Source organism: Cherax quadricarinatus, chromosome 51 (assembly GCF_038502225.1).
Source record: "Cherax quadricarinatus isolate ZL_2023a chromosome 51, ASM3850222v1, whole genome shotgun sequence".
NCBI lineage: Eukaryota > Metazoa > Arthropoda > Malacostraca > Decapoda > Parastacidae > Cherax > Cherax quadricarinatus.
The window spans coordinates 5,200,038-5,221,194 of record NC_091342.1 but is presented as its reverse complement, the minus strand read 5'-3'; the positions used below and the strand labels follow the sequence as shown (position 1 = coordinate 5,221,194).

Below are 21,157 nucleotides of genomic sequence, written 5' to 3'. Positions count from 1 at the left end.
AAGCCAAGATGGCAAATTCTGCCTATTCGGCACGACATACATACATACATATATATATATATATATATATATATATATATATATATATATATATATATATATATATATATATATATATATATATATATATATATATATATATATATATATAATGAAAATGTGTATATGTATAAAGAGAAATGTGTATGTGTATATATACTGAGATGATGTGTATCTGTATACACCGAGACATGTATCTCATTGTATATAATACATTAGGTACCTGCATACCGAAAGGTTTGTATTTCAATGTGAATACACCAACAGGTGTATACCTCACACCCTGGAGATGTATATATATTACACCAACAGTTGTATTTCTTCTGGATGTGTTTATGTATATACACTGCGAATTTATTTATGACTCTTCAGGAAGGTGAAAGATGTCTTGATACTGTTGAAGAGCTTTTGATACACACTTTTTTTAACACTCTGGGCGTCTCCCACAAAGGCAGGGTGATCCCTCAAGAAAAGGAACTTACACCATCATTCACACTATCACCGTCTTTGCAGAGACGCGCATTATTATTATTATTATAATAAAAAGAAGCGCTAAGCCACAAGGGCTATACAGCACAGAGACGCGCAGATACGACAGTTTAGATGTCCTTCCAAACAGCAAATATCCCAAACCTCTCCTTTAGAGTGCAGGCATTGTACTTCCCACCTCCAGGACTCAAGTCCGGCTAACCGGTTTCCCAGAATCCCTTCACAGCTCATCAAGTCCCAGAAACCATTCGTTTTCATTCACTCCTAAGACGCTCACACATGCCTAGTGTATATGTACACACACTTCAGCTTATTTACCTATTTGCCAGTACATATACACAGTATATATACACACCACTTAGTTAAATACACAAATGTACACCCTGTATTATTATTATAATCAAAAAGAAGCGCTAAACCACAAGGGCTATACAGCGCTGCTGTACACCCTGTAAAAGTTATATGCATGGAAATGCGCTAAACCCGTACAGGTCATACAGTGCAATGGGAGGGAGAATTTTATTCCGAGGAAAGGGAGGAGTAGTTCCATTATTGTGTGGGAGCGCTAAATCCATAGGGATTATACAGCGCCAGGTGGGGGAGGGGTTGGAAGGCATTCAGGCTCAGTTCGGGGAAACTGGAGCAAAGATCCAATTTCCCGGATCAAGAGCCCCTCACTAGTAACAAGGAACCTCCCTTGAGGGGCAGGGGTAGCTCCAGTTCCTTGAATCAAGAGCAGTGCGGCGGCATAGAGGAATGTGCCACAGTGGCACCTTGCCAGTAACTAAAACTGTTGCATTATCACAATTATTATTACATTTATGGACGCCTGGAAAATGGGAGGCAATCAGGTTCGATCTATGGGAGGAAAGATGCAATTCCTTGGATCAAGAGCATTTTACCACTATCAAGGAACCTCCCTTGAGGGAAATATTACAGTGAGGTTACACCAATGTTTACAGTAAGGTTACACCAATGTTTACAGTAAGGTTACACCAATGTTTACAGTAAGGTTACACCAATGTTTACAGTAAGGTTACACCAATGTTTACAGTAAGGTTACACCAATGTTTACAGTAAGGTTACACCAATGTTTACAGTAAGGTTACACCAATGTTTACAGTAAGGTTACAAAAATTGCACCAATGTTTACAGTGAGGTTATAAAAAATACGCCAATGTTTAAGTCACCTTCGGTATTTTTTAATGACTTAAATACAATTCATTACAAGTTTCATTATATTGACCAATTTCTAAAAAAATATATAGAAACTGGGAAAGAAGCCTAAATGGGAATGAAAGGTAATCAGGCTTGATCCAAGGAAGGGGAGAGAGCTCCAATTCCTTGAATCGAGGAATTTACCAGCATCAAGGCACCTCCCTCGCACTATCCTTGAAGGGGATAATGATGTATAATATATCTTAACATAATCTTATAAACTATCAAAAAGTTTGAGCGGTAAAATATCAGTATAAAATTTAAACAGAGAAATTTTAAAGTATGTCACAAATTAAAATATAGTATAACAATAACATTTCAATGAAATTCATTTTTTGCTATTCAGAATTAAGTCAATTTTGTGCATTAGGTGTTATAGCCACATTCACCTGTAAGCCGCTGTTACTAACAACAAGGTTCACTTCTGGGTCATGCCACATATCTATAAACTGCATTTCTGTACATCTTAAAGGTACTCGTCCATACGAAAGAAGAAATACACCTTTTATTTCACCATCTATTTTGACTAATCTACTTAAGTTTTCCACCCTGACACCTTTTGCTTTGAGGCCCTGAACAAACCGACGAGCACCTTCAGCAGAGACTCCAGATAATGCCAAGGTCCTGTAATTAGAACTCATGCGCCGGAGGAGGTTTGTAACTGGCATTACGTGAGCATCATCAATGAATGGAAGGAACACATCCAAGCTGACCCAGCCACCTGCTGAAACACAAATCCTTGGATTGAAATCCCTCACTGTTATATGCAGAGCTAATTCTTCTAAATTCTCAGCCGACTGGCTAAAGACTAAAATCATCTCTAGTGTTGTCTGGTTCTGAACTATTACATCTAATTTTCTTATGTCCGGCATTTTATATAAAAGGAAGCACCCGTCTGCACTGAGCTTTCCTTTTAATGAATATATAACACACTTTGCTGACGACTCACAGAGAATTTTTATGTAATCATCACATGAATTTTCGAACTGAAGAAAATAATATAAGAAATTTATAAAAATCTTTACAGATCGTTCAGCGATCCGGTTCAGTAATGGTTTTAGGCTAACAATTGTGTCTGGGTTTTCTTCAAGAATCAGGAGAATAACAGATGGGGTGGCGTACTGCAGTAACTGGTAGATGGCCTTGACATTTGTGTCAGTGACAGCCCAGCTGTCTGGCATGAAACTACTAACCTCCCTAACAACTACGTCAGAATATTCAGAGTAAATAACCACATCAGGCAAATTGCAGTTTTGACAATGATTTATGACCTTAGTCAAAACTTTTGCTGTGTCTTTATTTAAATTTTTCTGTATAATTAAAATTGAAATTGTATGCAACAACACTTCATAAAATCGGTCTACTTGCCCTATTTGTGAGAGATCCACATTCAGCAATTTGGCAAGTTTCTCTTCATCAAAGGTTTCCTCTGACATCAAGTAGCAAATATGTTGTGCGGCAAAGTAATTCTGTTGTGTGTTGTGAACAAACATGTACTGAGTTAGTCCCATTGGTGAATAATCCGTTGTGGGGGTCAGAAATGTTGAGAAACAGTCTGTATATGAAGGCAGAAACATTCCTTTGTCCTTCAGTAATTTTTCATCCGACTCATCAATAATCATGAATCTGTTTTTAATTGTCATATTGAAAGCTACTTTGTACAATATTTGGAGCCAATTTTGAACCCGTTCACATATTTCTTCTTCAGTTAGGCTGCACTTCACTTCAAGCTTTTCAATAACATTTTTCAGCTGCACATCTTGTATTGCGGCGTACAGGTGAGACAACGTAGCACCTACGTCATTCATAGACTTCTCCTTCCAAATTTGCACAGACAGTATTAACTTTAGAGGGTTACTGAGCTCCTTTTGAACTTCTGGAGTTAGTTGCTGCAAATATTTCATAAACTTGTAATATTCTTCATTACGCTCTGTTACATCACTGTTGTCTCTTATTAATAGTGATCTGAGAAGCGTGCTCCTCCCTTCACTACTGAGACCACACAGTGTTACTTCACAAACAGGTTTCCCTGGCGGCAACATACTGGTAATCTCCAAACTATACTCCGGTCGAGATGTTATAAGAACAATCTGTTCTGGTCCTGCCATGTTAAAGATCGACATTAATAAGGCTTTAGCATCAAATGACGCTTCTTCATATCCATCAATTATCCACAATATTCTCAAGGAATTAAGAATGTTCTCAACTTCAACAGGTCCACAGGAAAGGATGGTCCCAGGAAGCTTATGCCGGAGAAGATGAATAAGATCGCGAGTGAATACATCACGACACTGAATTAACAGAACCAAGTCACATTCATCCAGGTCTTCAATCATCTTGTTATTCTTCAACCAAACATCCAGAACCTGTCTGGAAAGAGATATTAATATTACTTTTGTAGAAAACGTTAGCTTTTAAAGATCATTCAGTGCTGCAACGTTAGGTTGAAAGAAATATCAGTTCAGAGCAAATGACCAACACTGTCATAGAAAATGTATGTTATCATATTCACTGGACAATGCTAAATCCGTTAGTCATTCAGCACCTGGAAATGGGAGATAATTAGGTTTGAGTCGAGGACGGGGAGCGTAGCGCTAATTCCTTGTGTCACCAGCCATTCATGACAGTCAAGGAAACTCTTGTAAAGTCCAAGGGAGATAGGTGTGTATAACTGCGGTCCATGTGACAGGTGTCCATTATTATTATAATCAAGGGGGAGTGCTAAACCCGTAGGATTATGCAGCGCCTGTGGGGGTGGAATGTGGAAGGTATTCAGGCTTAATTCAGGGAACTGGAGCACAGATCCAATTCCCTAGATCAAGAACCCCTCACCAACATCAAGGAATCTTCCTTGAGAGAGACAGGTATCCAGATTTGTATTTTGGTCACACGGAACAACATCTTGACTTAACAATATCTCACTACAAGTGTTTCATTCTCTCTGGCTAACTATAATTATTGTTCACGTTTGAATAAAAATGAGTCACCCAATGGACAAGTCTAATGCATGCAAATAAATTCGAAATAATTCCAAGTCTCAGTGAAATATTCTTGATTTAAATATAAAAAATTATTATTATAGTCATGTGAAGCGCTAAGCCCTTTTGGATTTTTCAGATAAATATGATAAAGCATAAGAACAAATATGAGGATAATTAGATTAGTATTATATACATGAAAAACTATTCCTGGAAAGGTCATACAGCATTTGGTGAGTAAGAAGTAATTAGGCTTTATCCGAGGAAGCGGATTAGCTCAGATTCTTAGAATCAAGATCTCCCCTCCCCCTTGAAAGATCCCAAGTAAAGACAAGTACATTTAGGTCATCCGGGTATTTCAGGTAGACGAAGTTTAATTAAAAACACAGCTTATGTTGAGCTTAGAAACTGTTCTCGATTTATAGCACTGCTTGACTAGGGTCATTTTTGCACCGCATACTTACTGAGACAGAAAGGTTTTCCCTGCTCCAGTGTCTCCACGCAGGAAGATGATCTGTGGCAGAGTCCCATCCACACACCGCCACTTGAGAAAGTGTTCCGGGTACAGCACCTCTTCGTGTGTCATCGCTGTCATGCCAGTTACACGTTTAATTACCGGCATGAAAAATGAGATGCTCTTGTCTAAAGCGGTCCCTCTCTGCTCCTTCTGTTCTTGTTTAGCACAGATAGAAAACTTCTGAGGTGTAATGCCAGAGGATGGCCAGGAAGTTTGTAAGTCATTAATTGACTTCTTGATGTTATCTGTTGCTTCTTTCACGCTTTGTGGACTTCGACCAGTGGACTGACCAGCTTCTTGTACAATATGACAACACATGTCACAAAGCTTGCTGACACGATCTTTAAGGTCTTGTTCAGTCATGTGTGTAAAACTCAGGATCTCATGATCAAATTCATTTCTCATTTCCTTTATCTTATATAGTGTGTGTTCTAGGCTCTGTTCTTCAGCTGGTGTTGTAGGCTTGTTCCAAATGGATCCTGCAGGTCTGTCCTCAGCAAGGTTGCAGGTACGCTGAAGGAGGATATACAACAATGTTATGTCCATGTTTACAGGTTTCTCTCGTCGGTTTAGTTTTGCCATTTGTTTTGTTTTAATGTTCCTCAGTCCATTGGGAGTTCTACGTAGGCAGTCGCCAACATAGAGTCCTGGCTCATGCTGGTGGGTGTGGTGATACAGCCACATGAACACGCGGCACATCTCTCTTTGAGCCACAACATTAACACAGTTGAAATACCTGTCACAGTTTATATTTGAACGCAGAGTTTGTAAGCTTGGTGTGACCATCTTTACTGAAGTCCTTGTATTTGGATTAATAAATAGTTTTCAGTCTATTCGTCAATAAGTTTGAGCTATTTTTCTCGAAACTTTCATGCCGTGTCAAAGAGGCATATAACTTTCTATCAGGAATAATGTTCACGTATTCTACGTTAACCCACTAGTTTTGACACCCAAGTTCTTCCATACGATAAAGATGTTGGCACTGTTACTTCTGAGGTTTCTTCTGGTGACATCGAGTGTTAGTGTTGTGTGGTGATTCACTGACTAGTTAGGTTTGGTAGAATGATTTTTAGGCTTGGGTATAGGGCAGATTTAGCTGAAGCGCTGAAAATGTTGTATGCACACACCAGTTGACACTTGCATAGCAACACTTCTGATAAGTGACAGCCAGCCTGGATATTTCAAGTCAGAGTAAAAATTAATAAAATTGAAATAAGTCCTTCCCATTCAACATGTTATTATACATAATACATTATAGTAATTCGAAAATAAATTTTCTACAAAGAATCCACATTTTTGACACATTATAGGAAAATACTGCTAATGAATACGATGGAGTTCACAAGAAAGTAACCTGGATATAAAGCTTATCTTTCAATAAGCGCCCAAAGTACGGTTGGTTACCCTGATATTTACACGAATCGAGAAATACAAGTAAATCTTGAATAATATAGCTACAAACCTTATTCTCTTTAGATTTTTTCACTTAACAAATACAATATTCCTCCACAGAATGAGTAAACATTAATAGATATGAATGAGTTGGGGATTGGTAAAACTGAGTCCCTCCTGAACGTAAACAAATCACACTGGCGTTCCGTCAGGTTCACTGCTATACCCATAAACAATATTAGTAAGTTTGTTTAGGTACAGTTACATAAATCTACGTGACTACGATTATCATACATAGTAACATATATGTAAATTACCTAAGATAACCCCCAAAAATACCAGATGAAGTGACTTACTATCACTGTATTAAATCAATCAATACGTGCAATTTGTAAAATTATTCAATCATGTATATTTTTCGTCCCAAGCTATTTATAATAATTATTTTTAAGTGGCAAAATTTCATACAATTAGGTATTCAGAGATCAGGATATTATATAATCCCAGAGTTTTCAACAGGCCTAACGAACATGACGTAACATGACGCAACAACTCTGAACCTGTCAAAAAAATAATACAGATTCAAATTCATCTCAAAATCAAGGTAAATCATGCAGGGTTAACCATCATAAATTACAACCTTTCTTTTTGTACGTTTATTTTTTTTAATTAAGAAAGACCAGAATTGTGCTACACTGACAAATATAAGCTGGTTGACTTAATTCGTGATTGCTGATATTAAAATAGATAGGAAAACAACATACAATAATAATAATAATAATAATAATAATAATAATAATAATAATGAAAATAAGAACACTAACAATAATAATAAAAATGATACCTATGCTAATGGTACTTAGATGAAAATAATAATAATAATAATAATAATAATAATAATAATAATAATAATAATAATAATAATAATAATAATAATAAATTCCATACGCCTTGAGACAACGTAGCTAATGCATTTTCTCCCTCCTGTCTCCCTAGAGCCAAGTAAATGTAATATCTCCAAAAACGCTTCTCAGTGAGATATGATGAGAGATAAGGAAGAAGCTCCTGGTCCCTAATCAAGGTCTCTGTTGCAACTATCACTGAGTGAAGGGTCATGTAGGCTGTTCTCAGGTATACACAAATACAGTTACATAGATTATCATACATAGCAGTATATGTGTAGAGAACCTAGGATAACCCAAAAAAGTTAGACAAAGTGACTTATTTCCATTGGGTACTACCCATTTTGATATCCGGATTCAGTATGTTGTTGTTTAGGTTTTTAAACGCCGAGTCGAATATCCAGATTCCACGTGTTAATATGCGTTACTGAGAACCGGGTGAAATATCCAGAATGGAATATAGTTAACGTGCTACCGAGTAGTCCGACATCCGATTCTTGCATCTGGATTCCGAAATTTGTTGTCTACGTTCTTTACCGCCGAATCGGATACCCAGATTCGGTAATTCTACGTTTTTGGCCAGCGATTCTAACATCCAGATTCTGTATGTTGTTGATTCCAATATCTGGCTTCAGTATGTACTTGTTCAAATTAAGAATTAATTGTTTTAAGCCGTTCCCATGAATTTCTGAACGTTCCTAACTTCCTTGTAAACTTACAAATATCATTTTATTTTCCAATGGTTAGGACAAATTACGTAAACCCATAATAAACGTATATTTAACTACAAATAAGCACACTGAAAACAAGGACTACGGCAGGTCTGGTAACTCGCTGGTTGAGCCCTGACAGGAAACGTCCGGAAGTGCACACACATCATTAGTAGTGAAAGAATGAGTTGCACAGGAGATACAGATGAAGTGATTATAAGTAAGTAATCACCAGATAGTGAAGACACACCACCCACGAGGGACAAGACGGGGGGGGGGGAATGATAGTGAAGATGTGTCAGTTCTCACAACACCCAGGTTACATACGCACATCCTCCCGACAACCAGGTACACATAAATACCATACGTGCACACCAGCTTGAATACATATGTGCACGTTCGTGATTTACGGTATGTGAGACGCGGTAAGGAAAAAAACATGATTTGATAATTAGAAAGGGTTAAGGTAGCAGCTGCTGCTGTCCCACCTGGAGATGACTTCTCTTGCCCCTGCATGGTAAAGTTACGCACCACTTGCTCCACCATCTCACGGATATACACACATTATATTCATGGAGGGGTGATGATGATCCAGTGCCTGGTGTCACGGGTATACACCAGCACCGCCGTAGCCTCATCCATCATCTACGCATGACAACAACCACGACAAACATCCTACATCCAGGAAACATTAACAACAGCTGTGTTGCTACTCCTTAGAAGTAAGGACCTTCAACACTCCTAACACCTACTGCCCCTCTTACCTAGCAATAGATACCTAGGAGTTATTCGGCTGTAATGAGTCACATTCTCAGAGAATACTGAAAGACCGCCAAGGGAAATAACCCACACTGCTTGACTTTCTTGGGTTATTAATTAACTCGCAGATTCATAGTGTCAGCACTACTGAATGAGTATTAACTCCAGGACCCTTGTCAGGTGCCTTTCCAGGACGAATAAACCAGTAACTCGCTATATCTTTCCAATTATCATCGTTATTAGTATTATTACTGGTATCACCGTTATTAACTTCATTGATAATTATGCTTAAATTAATAAAATTATTAACTACGAATTTTTTCAGAGAAGAATGCAGCTAAATAGCGTGATGATAACGCTGGCCGCGGTGTGTGTGTCTGACACAGCAGCTAGAAGCTTCCAATATCACCACAATACCAGTACACAGCCTAGCAGTACTGCAGTGCATAACACTGACTCGCAGCGGGTCAGTGTACAGAGTGTGAGGCAGGAAGTAATTCTAGTTCAAAGTAGTGTAGACAATGTTGAGGCTAACAACATTAGTTTTAAAGGGGGTGTCAAATTTGTCGTGAGTGGCCATAATACAAGTGATACAGTTAGTGGTCCTAATATTAGTGTAGAGGACACACAGTCAGTAGTGAGTGAACACATTTCGAGTGTTAAAGTGAGTAATTCTGATATAAGTGAAGAAGTAAGTGGTAACAACGTAAGTGGAGAAGTAAGTGATAAAATAAGTGGAGATGTAAGTGACTACAATACAAGTGAAATCACAAAATCAACAATAAATCCTCGAAATGCATTTCATGGAAACAAAAAATCAACAACGATTTACCAAAAAGCAATGATGAACACTCAGCGAAAAGGAAAGTGTGTTTCATTCATCAGCAACACGAGTACAGTACACGAAGCAAATGTGACGTGGGCAGTGACGACAATCTCTCCCTCAACTTCTGCACCTTTGGGTAAGGGGACTCGGGACAGCTGTGTCTTCTCATCCATATTGTCTTTATCAATACACCCTCTACCTTCAGAAACAGGAACGATACCCTTGTTTTAATTAATGAGATTGTTTTCACTAGTTAGTATGTCTTATATACTGTCAAATGTTATTTGTAAAAAGTCAGCTTCACCTTTATAGAAAAGATTATTCTTCCCTGGCAGTGAGGTTCTTCTGGTCGTGGGAGGCTATCATGCTGGTGAGCTTGCCAGGGATGTGGCTGGTGCTGCTGGCGGTGTTGTACTTCCTGACTCACTCTCCTGTAGGCAAGAAGCTGCTGAGGAGGTTTGCACCACCGCCAGACGACCCAAACTACGCTGAGCGAGGACACGGGATCGGCTACATCGACGGAAGTCCCGGGATGAGGAGGAGCCTGACGGACGCTGAAGTAGCTGCGGCAGCGCAGGACGAGGGAGAGCAAGCTGCAGTAAATGAAGAAACACTCGCAGCAGGAGGGGTAAAGAATCGTGTAGAAAAACGTATACGTATTAAATACGCAGGAGAGGAGACTGCAGAACAGGCAGAAGTGTGGACAAAAGAGAGTGTTAGTAATACTAATACTATTAGTAATAATAATAATAGCAATAATAATAATACTGAAGACACAGCAGCTGAGAAAAAGTTCTTACGAGGTTCTCCGTCCTTGCTTCTGGAGGAACAAGATGCCTCTGAGAACCAGAGCCAGAGGGTTCGAAAGCTGTCTCTGATCCAAGAGGAAGTTACTCACTGACATTACAGTACTAGGTCACTGAGAGATGTGTATTGTTTTGTTTTCACGCCTCGAGTGGGGGATATGTGGGATTTATCTTGCTCTCCATCATCGAATGGGAGACACTAGGATCCAGTTCTCTGAAACGGATATCCTGTCTCTCTCTGACATGGGGATCCTGTCTCTTAAGTTATCTGTCCTTAAGTGTGGTATATGTGCAGCATCTATCAAGTAAGGGACAGTTGACTTAAGCTGGTAGAGACAAATTATTTGGGTTATTTCAACCTGTGTCGATCGCTAGTTACTTCATCTCAACCAGGTCATCTCATCCCAGGTCGCCTCAAGAAGGTTTATCTCACTCTTCATCCAGTAGGTACAATTCACTTGTGAACAAACAGTTCAGGAAAGTTTCTCATGCGGCCGTCGCCGGTAATAAACCGCCCCCACATCCATCAAATAATTAATATCCCCCAACTGTTTCTATAAGGTCTCTAGTTTTATAATCAGTAAAAACTACATTTATTTATCATGGTTACCCTTCTAAGTTTCATTTTATTATTTTTCTTTCTCTAGAAAGGATTTTTTTTTTTTTTTACTATTTTGCGTATTCCTCACTTCAGTGACTTCATTTCTGCATTCAGAATTATAACTATTTTCTTTTTCCGTCTACATTTTCCTTTGCTAAGATCTGGTCTGCTTTTATTTCCTTGGATTAAAGAATAGCTCAGTGAATTAACTGTTTCATTCCAGTGTTCTTCACTGTCAACGAAAAGTCTGCTTCTTCTTCATTATTTCTTCCAGCTTTATCTTTCACTTTCTGAAGTGTATTTCCGTCAGATGAACTTACCTGAAGTGACCATTCGTCAGCTATTTAGTTTCTTGCCAAGACCACTTGTGCATGACTGGTATAAAATACCAACAAGATCAAAAATTAGATACACAAGAATTAGGCACATCCAGATGTGCAACATCTGGTTGGTGAAACGTCTACAAATAAAGTTACCCAGATGTTGCACTACTGGATGGCGAAACGTCTACAAATAATTATTATTATTATACTCAAGGGGAAAGTCTATAAAGAAAGTTACCCAGATATTGCATATGTGTCTAATTCCTCAAGACTACTTGACTGTGCACTAAATACCAGACCAAGAACTGCCTGACAAAGACTATTCAAACCTCTGCTGGGGAGTGAAAAAAAAAAAAAGAATGGAGGAATTATTATTATTATTATTATTGTTATTATTATTAATCATCCTTGAAGGGCTCTTGAGCCAGGGAACTGGAGCTACCTTGCATTTCCTTGGATCAAACCTAATTGTCTCCCATTCCTCATTTCCCACGCACTGTATGAACCCTATGGGGTCAGAAGTGTGAGCCAAGTACATCAATACCTGAAGTGTGACCAAGGTTGGGCACCCAAGTATACACGGTATATACCCAGAGGGGTGTATTTTTCTCACTATACATATGCTGAGAGATTAATTTAATCTTTATTTAAGGTATTAAAGTATTCTAGACTGGTGGTGAACAGGTGGCATGTGGCCTTAATGACCCTGGCGTAATCAATAGGTTTCAAATCTCATTAATCAAGCAGCCTCACCACGTCGAGTTTGAGGATGGTGGTGCACCGCAACACATGGTATTTCTTAATTTTACTTGTGTTTCGTGTACAGGGTGTGCGTTATTGCATATATTAATTAAAAATATACATTCCATTACATTTTGCTTTTTCTTTGTTCCTTGGTGAGAAGAAAGTTGAAGAACGTGTCAGTGGTGTGTGGAGTGTTGTACTCCACTGTGATGGAATGTGTTGTACTCCATTGTGATGGAGTGTGTTGTACTCCATTGTGATGGAGTGTGTTGTACTCCATTGTGATGGAGTGTGTTGTACTCCACTGTGATGGAATGTGTTGTACTCCATTGTGATGGAATGTGTTGTACTCCATTGTGATGGAATGTGTTGTACTCCATTGTGATGGAATGTGTTGTACTCCATTGTGATGGAGTTGCTCTTCACTGTGATGGAGAGTTGTTGCACGCCACTGTGATGGAGAGTTGTTGCACGCCACTGTGATGGAGAGTTGTTGCACGCCACTGTGATGGAGAGTTGTTGCTCCCCACTGTGATGGAGAGTTGTTGCTCCCCACTGTGATGGAGAGTTGTTGCTCCCCACTGTGATGGAGAGTTGTTGCTCCCCACTGTGATGGAGAGTTGTTGCACGCCACTGTGATGGAGAGTTGTTGCTCCCCACTGTGATGGAGAGTTGTTGCTCCCCACTGTGATGGAGAGTTGTTGCACGCCACTGTGATGGAGAGTTGTTGCACGCCACTGTGATGGAGAGTTGTTGCTCCCCACTGTGATGGAGAGTTGTTGCACGCCACTGTGATGGAGAGTTGTTGCACGCCACTGTGATGGAGAGTTGTTGCTCCCCACTGTGATGGAGAGTTGTTGCTCCCCACTGTGATGGAGAGTTGTTGCACGCCACTGTGATGGAGAGTTGTTGCACGCCACTGTGATGGAGAGTTGTTGCACGCCACTGTGATGGAGAGTTGTTGCTCCCCACTGTGATGGAGAGTTGTTGCTCCCCACTGTGATGGAGAGTTGTTGCACGCCACTGTGATGGAGAGTTGTTGCACGCCACTGTGATGGAGAGTTGTTGCACGCCACTGTGATGGAGAGTTGTTGCACGCCACTGTGATGGAGAGTTGTTGCTCCCCACTGTGATGGAGAGTTGTTGCTCCCCACTGTGATGGAGAGTTGTTGCACGCCACTGTGATGGAGAGTTGTTGCACGCCACTGTGATGGAGAGTTGTTGCTCCCCACTGTGATGGAGAGTTGTTGCTCCCCACTGTGATGGAGAGTTGTTGCTCCCCACTGTGATGGAGAGTTGTTGCTCCCCACTGTGATGGAGAGTTGTTGCACGCCACTGTGATGGAGAGTTGTTGGACGCCACTGTGATGGAGAGTTGTTGCTCCCCACTGTGATGGAGAGTTGTTGCTCCCCACTGTGATGGAGAGTTGTTGGACGCCACTGTGATGGAGAGTTGTTGCTCCCCACTGTGATGGAGAGTTGTTGCACGCCACTGTGATGGAGAGTTGTTGCACGCCACGCCACTGTGATGGAGAGTTGTTGCACCCCACTGTGATGGAGAGTTGTTGCTGCACGCCACTGTGATGGAGAGTTGTTGCACGCCACTGTGATGGAGAGTTGTTGCTGTGATGGAGAGTTGTTGCTCCCCACTGTGATGGAGAGTTGTTGTTGCACGCCACTGTGATGGAGAGTTGTTGCTCCCCACTGTGATGGAGAGCTCCCCACTGTGATGTTGGACGCCACTGTGATGGAGAGTTGTTGCTCGCCACTGTGATGGAGAGTTGTTGCTCCCCACTGTGATGGAGAGTTGTTGGACGCCACTGTGATGGAGAGTTGTTGCACGCCACTGTGATGGAGAGTTGTTGCTGTGATGGAGAGTTGTTGCACGCCACTGTGATGGAGAGTTGTTGCTCCCCACTGTGATGGAGAGTTGTTGCACGCCACTGTGATGGAGAGTTGTTGCTCCCCACTGTGATGGAGAGTTGTTGCACGCCACTGTGATGGAGAGTTGTTGGACGCCACTGTGATGGAGAGTTGTTGCACGCCACTGTGATGGAGAGTTGTTGCTCCCCACTGTGATGGAGAGTTGTTGCACGCCACTGTGATGGAGAGTTGTTGCACGCCACTGTGATGGAGAGTTGTTGCTCCCCACTGTGATGGAGAGTTGTTGCTCCCCACTGTGATGGAGAGTTGTTGCTCCCCACTGTGATGGAGAGTTGTTGCACGCCACTGTGATGGAGAGTTGTTGCACGCCACTGTGATGGAGAGTTGTTGCTCCCCACTGTGATGGAGAGTTGTTGCACGCCACTGTGATGGAGAGTTGTTGCTCCCCACTGTGATGGAGAGTTGTTGCACGCCACTGTGATGGAGAGTTGTTGCACGCCACTGTGATGGAGAGTTGTTGCTCCCCACTGTGATGGAGAGTTGTTGCACGCCACTGTGATGGAGAGTTGTTGGACGCCACTGTGATGGAGAGTTGTTGCACGCCACTGTGATGGAGAGTTGTTGCACGCCACTGTGATGGAGAGTTGTTGGACGCCACTGTGATGGAGAGTTGTTGCACGCCACTGTGATGGAGAGTTGTTGCACGCCACTGTGATGGAGAGTTGTTGCTCCCCACTGTGATGGAGAGTTGTTGCACGCCACTGTGATGGAGAGTTGTTGCACGCCACTGTGATGGAGAGTTGTTGCTCCCCACTGTGATGGAGAGTTGTTGCACGCCACTGTGATGGAGAGTTGTTGCACGCCACTGTGATGGAGAGTTGTTGCACGCCACTGTGATGGAGAGTTGTTGCACGCCACTGTGATGGAGAGTTGTTGCACGCCACTGTGATGGAGTGCTGCACTCCACATCACTGTTATGATCATGCCCTGGGCATCTGTTAACACTTTTATTATTATTATTTAGCAAAATCCGGTGTATCAGCAGTGTGGTGCTACCTTATTCTATGATAGTTACACAGTGGGAACATAAAGTATGTTACCCCTGTCATATCCCATCAGGTGGGATGGGGCTTATGTGAGGTGTTGAAATGTGTCAGCCTGAGCTGGGAGACTGCAGTAACGCGACGAGGATGTATTCTTAAGTAGTCTCTTACAGGTTCATCAGCTATGGCAGATTCAAAGGTTTCCTTGCAGCCGAGCTGGAGTTAGTATACCTGGAGAGGGTTTCGCCGTCAATGCCCCCTCGGCTTGGTCTGAGACCAGGCCTCGTGGTGGATCAGGGTGTGATCAACTAGGCTGTTGCTGCTGGCCGCACGCAAAGCGACGTAAGAGCCACAGCCCGGCTGGTCAGGTACTGACTTTAGGTGCCTGTCCAGAGCCTTCTTAAAGACAGCCAGGGGTCTATTGGTAATCCCCCTTATGTATGCTGGAAGGAAGTTGAACAGTCTTGGGTCCCTGACACTTATAGTGTTGTCTCTCAGGATGATCTATTTCAGCCACAGGAGAAATTATTTTTTATGCGGATATTACATTATCAACATGAACAAAATAAAACCGGAGGGGGGAGGGGGTGGAGGTAGCGGGGAATGTTGTGTTGAGTTATCAATAATTATAACCCTCGTGAGTGGCGCTTCATCAGTAATACTTATCTTGAGTGACATTCACTGTGAAACTCATTAACTATGATTGACGGACATATTAACTCTGAGATACAATAACTTTGAGTATAACCTCATTTCACTCAAGGAAACTTGTGTGAAAGCTGACACATGACGTATTTACTGATATCGCAGATTAATTTAGGTGATAATCTTACCATCTGATATTCAGGGTAAAACCAGACGAATGGTCAACACGACCTCCGTCACTGAGGGCGTGACTCAGTGGAATAATTTCACTTGAGATATGGAGCCTCTGTTGCTACCTCTCCCGCTGGCCACCCCTTCCCTAATAACCTGGAGTTTACCTGGAGAGAGTTCCGGGGGTCAACGCCCCCGCGGCTCGGTCTGTGACCAGGCCTCCTGGTGGATCAGAGCCTGATCAACCAGGCTGTTACTGCTGGCTGCACGGAATCCAACGTACGAGCCACAGCCCGGCTGGTTAGGTACCGATTTTAGGTGCTTGTCCAGTGCCAGCTTGAAGACTGCCAGGGGTCTGTTGGTAATCCCCCTTATGTATGCTGGGAGGCAGTTGAACAGTCTTGGGCCCCTGACACTTATTGTATTGTCTCTTAACGTGCTAGTGACATCCCCGCTTTTCATTGGGGGGATGTTGCATCGTCTGCCAAGTCTTTTGCTTTCGTTGTGAGTGATTTTCGTGTGCAAGTTCGGTACTAGTCCCTCTAGGATTTTCCAGGTGTATATAATCATGTATCTCTCCCGCCTGCGTTCCAGGGAATACAGGTTTAGGAACTTCAAGCGCTCCCAGTAATTGAGGTGTTTTATCTCCGTTATGCGCCGTGAAGGTTCTCTGTACATTTTCTAGGTCAGCAATTTCACCTTCCTTGAAAGGTGCTGTTAATGTGCAACAATATTCCAGCCTAGTTAGAACAAGCAACGTGAAGAGCGTCATCATGGGCTTTGCATCCCTTGTTTTGAAGGTTCTCATTATCCATTCTGTCATTTTTCTAGCAGATGCGATTGATACAATGTTATGGTCCTTGAAGGTGAGATCCTCCGACATGATCACTACCAGGTCTTTGACGTTGGTTTTTCGCTCTATTTTGTGGCCGGAATTTGTTTTGTACCCTGATGAAGTTTTAATTTCCTCATGTTTACTATATCGGAGTAATTGAAATTTCTCATCGTTGAACTTCATATTGTTTTCTGCAGCCCATTGAAAGATTTGGTTGATGTCCGCCTGGAGCCTTGCAGTGTCTGCAATAGAAGACACTGTCATGCAGATTCGGGTGTCATCTGCAAAGGAAGACACGGTGCTGTGGCTTACATCCTTGTCAATGTCAGATATGAAAATGAGAAACAAGATAGGAGCGAACAGAGCTTTTCACCGTAGCCGCCTTGGACTTGACTCTGTTGACTACTACTCTTTGTGTTCTGTTTGTGAGGAAATTATAGATCCATCGACCGACTTTTCCTGTTATTCCTTTAGCACGCATTTTGTGCGCTATTACGCCATGATCACACTTGTCGAAGGCTTTTGCAAAGTCTGTATATATTACATCTGCATTCTTTTTGTCTTCTAGTGCATCTAGGACCTTGTCGTAGTGATCAAATAGCTGAGACAGACAGGAGCGACCTGCTCTAAACCCATGTTGCCCTGGGTTGTGTAATTGATGGGTTTCTAGATGGGTGGCGATCTTGCTTCTTAGGGCCCTTTCAAAGATTTTTATGATGACTGTTCAGCTCATTTTAGCGTCAAGAACTATCAAAGATATGCCACTAAGCTCTCAGAATGCTACCTAGGTTCTCTACACATATGCTGCTATGTATGATAATTCTATGTAACTGTATTTGTGTATACCTGAATAAATTTACTTACTTACTTAGTCAACTAACACCCATTTGTCAAGTGTTCCCTCACATGCGAAAGGCCTCGAGTTCAACTTTCATGCAAGGCGGGTGTGTGGGAAAGTCTCCGTTTTCCTAGCTGCTGTTCACCTAGCAGTGAACAGAGCTGCTGTTCACATAGTAGTGAACAGACTCCTATAGGAGTTAGTCACTGGAGTGAGTCACATCCTCTGATTGAGAACCTCCAAACACCCCGACGAACACAGCCCACAATGCTTGACTTTCTTGGGTTATTAACCCTCCCGGATTAATAACCCCCAGGTGTTCGTAGCTCGATTGCTAGCGCACTGAGATCCGGAGTTCAGTTCCCTGGTACGGCAGGAAACATACCTACTGTCCATATTCACCCATCGGTAAAATGGGTACGTGGGTGTTAGTCGACTGGCGTGAGTCGCATCCTGGGGATATAATTGCCCGAAGTGGCCTGGTGGCCTGGTGGTTAACGCTCTCGCTTCACACGGCGAGGGCCTGGATTCGATTCCCGGCCAGAGTAGAAACATTGGACGTGTTTCTTTCAACCTGTTGTCTATGTTCCCCATCAGTAAAATGGGTACCTGGGTGTTAGTCGACTGGTGTAGGTCGCATCCTGGGACACTCACCTAAGGAGGCCTGGTCACAGACCGGGCCGCGGGGGCGTTGACCCCCGGAACTCTCTCCAGGTAAACTCCAGGTAATACCAAGCGGCTTTCTATGTACTAGTAGTATGTCATTGATGTCAGCTAGGCCTGTACATGTACTTGTAGAAATGAAGATATTATTAAAAGTGCTTTCCTCAACAGTCTAACTGAACCGAGGTATTCTTCAACACAGACTAACCCTCCGGGTTAAAATCTTCAACCATAAAGACCTCATGAAGAATAAGAGATAAGATAAGATAAGATTTCGTTCGGATTTTTAACCCCGGAGGGTTAGCCACCCAGGATAACCCAAGAAAGTCAGTGCGTCATCGAGGACTGTCTAACTTATTTCCATTGGGGTCCTTAATCTTGTCCCCCAGGATGCGACCCACACCAGTCGACTAACACCCAGGTACCTATTTGCTGCTAGGTGAACAGGACAACAGGTGTAAGGAAACGTGTCGAAATGTTTCCACCCGCCGGGAATCGAACCCGGGCCCTCCCGAACCCAGGCGTAGTCTAGGTGACACTGTATGAGAGTAAGTTTATTTAGGCACAGGTACACATAAGCACAGTTATCATAGTGTAAATTACTTAAGATAACCCGAAATAAAAGTTAAAGTTGCTTATCTGTATTGCGTCTCGCGTGCCTGAGAAGGTAACCGAAATAGTCTCTCGCTTTTGTTTAATAACAGAACTGATAATTCGCTAGCCAACCATGCCGTTGAAACATATACTTTCCCGTCGGTTCTCTGAACCATTTATCTACAAATAGTTTCCTCGTAACTTATCAAATTCAGCGGTTCTTGTGAGGAATTTCGGATATTTATTAAAAATCTATAATAGCCTACCCTCTTAGCGTTCTTTCTTAATACTGAAACATAAAAGAAAACTAGCTTTGGGACAACTAAAGCAAAGCCAAAAAAATCTAGATTCATTTCGGTGGCTGCACGACCTGAGCAAGGTATCCCCATACTGCATAACCCCAGTCCCTTCTACCTCAACGTATGTGAAAGGCAGATAAATATAAATGTAAAGCAGATAAATATAAGCGTTAGTAAATTTAAGTACAGCTACTTAGCTTTGACTTTGTTTTGAATTATCATAAGTATACACGTAAGTACGTACAATTATAATAAATAGTGTAAATTACCTAGGATAACCCCCCAAAAAATCAAAGGGACTTATTTCCACTGGGGTTCTTGGATACAAAACAGATTTTTTACAATGGTCTTGAGGGCACGCTGATATCAAGGGTACATAAAAATTACACTATGTAGATAAGTAAATTTATCCAGGTATACACAAACAGTTACACTGATTATCATACATAGCAGCATATGTGTAGAGAACCTAGGATATGTGTGGAGAACCTGGGATAACCCAAAAAGTCAGACAGTGACTTATTTCCCTTGGAGTCCTTGACTTCTTTCAAAACACTGACTTCTTACCAGGAGGGACATTTCTCCAGTTATTTCACGGAACGCAATTTGTTTAATAAAATAAAGACGTCGTTTAATATGAGAAAAAGACTTCAGCACTGATACCTACTTAATTCCTCCGAATATTATGGTACCTATTTAACTCCCGGAATGATACTAGTACCTACTTACCTCAGAATATGGTTCTGGTACCTATTTTATACCCCAGAATATGATACAGGTAACCAATTAACACCTTAGACTATGGTACTGGAACCTACTTAGTACCTCAAAATATGGTACTGGTACCTACTTAGCACCTCAGACTATGGTACTGGTACCTACTTAGTACGTCAGAATATGGTTCTATGAGATACTTGACACAAAATGGTACTGGTACCTAATTATCACCTCAGAAATGACATTGGAACCTATTTATCACCTCATAAAATAGCACTGATACCTACTGTAGCACCTTAGCAAATTCACCGTAGATTTATACCATGACATTCAAGAAAGAAGCGTTTTTAAACACCTTTATATCTCTCACTGGTGCTTCTGCATATTACTTTTTCGTTTTGAGGCTAGGAGTCATCGGTGACCTATCATCAGACCCTCGTGACCTACATCTGGGTCACGACCCAGAAGTTTGGAACCCCCCTAGTATACTAACGCTGCAAGAACAGTTTACTAACGCTGCAACAGTATACTAACGCTGCAAGAACAGTATACTAACGCTGCAACAGTATACTAACGCTGCAACAGTATACTAACGCTGCAACAGTATACTAACGCTGCAACAGTATACTAACGCTGCAAGAACATAAGAATGAACACTGTACAAGGGCCTAATGGCCCTAATTTGGCAGGCGCTTCTAAAATTAAGCCTTTATAACCTAAATACTTGTCCAGCCTATTCTTAATGCTGTTTAAGGTTAATGTCAACAATTCAAATCCTCTTGGCCTATGTATCTGTCTAAGCTATGGACAAGAAAAAGGAGCTGCAGGAGAGCTAAAGGCCCACAAGGGGTAGGACCAAAATCAGTGGGGGGAGGGAGGGGGGACAGGACAGTACACACTGTCTCCCTCACTCTCTCTTGTATTAGTGTGACTTTGTTAATGGTCCAAGTCGGACCGAAACGTCGTCGTAAGTTTCTCTCTCTCTTTCTCCTTTGTGCAGGTTATTGTGTACTCTTTAACTTATATTTTTAAAACCGCCTAATACTCACAACTAGGGCAGACTCCAACTTACTATGATGCTATTAGCTGTAAGCTTTGCTATACAATGCCCACAGGATGGGTCTGGGGTGCATACTCAAGATATTAAACCAAGCTAAGCTCTATA

At 41.8% G+C, this 21,157-nt stretch overlaps 3 protein-coding genes across 11 annotated transcripts in view; 1 reads left to right on the top strand and 2 right to left on the bottom strand.

Annotated features, from left to right (window-relative positions):
* Positions 1 to 21,157, bottom strand: part of LOC128694712 (probable pyruvate dehydrogenase E1 component subunit alpha, mitochondrial) — a 147,848-nt gene that overhangs the window by 66,505 nt on the left and 60,186 nt on the right. The window lies entirely within an intron of this gene.
* LOC128694709 (uncharacterized) lies at positions 1,709 to 10,726 on the bottom strand. 2 transcript variants are annotated; one of them, XM_053784960.2, is made up of 4 exons: positions 10,135 to 10,270; positions 9,837 to 10,025; positions 5,189 to 6,413; positions 1,709 to 4,116 (listed from the first exon to the last, which is right to left on the bottom strand). In XM_053784960.2, exons 3-4 carry the CDS (start codon positions 6,025 to 6,027, stop codon positions 2,100 to 2,102), a joined length of 2,856 nt encoding a protein of 951 aa, XP_053640935.2. In that variant the 5' UTR covers positions 6,028 to 6,413; positions 9,837 to 10,025; positions 10,135 to 10,270; the 3' UTR covers positions 1,709 to 2,099. The 2 variants fall into 2 exon arrangements, with proteins under 2 accessions (XP_053640935.2, XP_053640936.2); XM_053784961.2 differs by lacking the exons at positions 9,837 to 10,025; positions 10,135 to 10,270 and adding an exon at positions 10,631 to 10,726.
* Positions 6,457 to 12,433, top strand: LOC138854174 (uncharacterized). Of its 7 annotated transcripts, none has more exons than XM_070095706.1 (3): positions 6,457 to 6,874; positions 9,330 to 9,966; positions 10,166 to 12,433. In XM_070095706.1, the coding sequence occupies exons 2-3, from the start codon at positions 9,336 to 9,338 to the stop codon at positions 10,729 to 10,731; spliced, it is 1,197 nt and encodes a 398-aa protein (XP_069951807.1). In that variant the 5' UTR covers positions 6,457 to 6,874; positions 9,330 to 9,335; the 3' UTR covers positions 10,732 to 12,433. The 7 variants fall into 7 exon arrangements, with proteins under 7 accessions (XP_069951807.1, XP_069951806.1, XP_069951805.1 ...); XM_070095705.1 differs by lacking the exon at positions 6,457 to 6,874 and adding an exon at positions 7,888 to 8,656; XM_070095704.1 differs by lacking the exon at positions 6,457 to 6,874 and adding an exon at positions 7,888 to 8,670.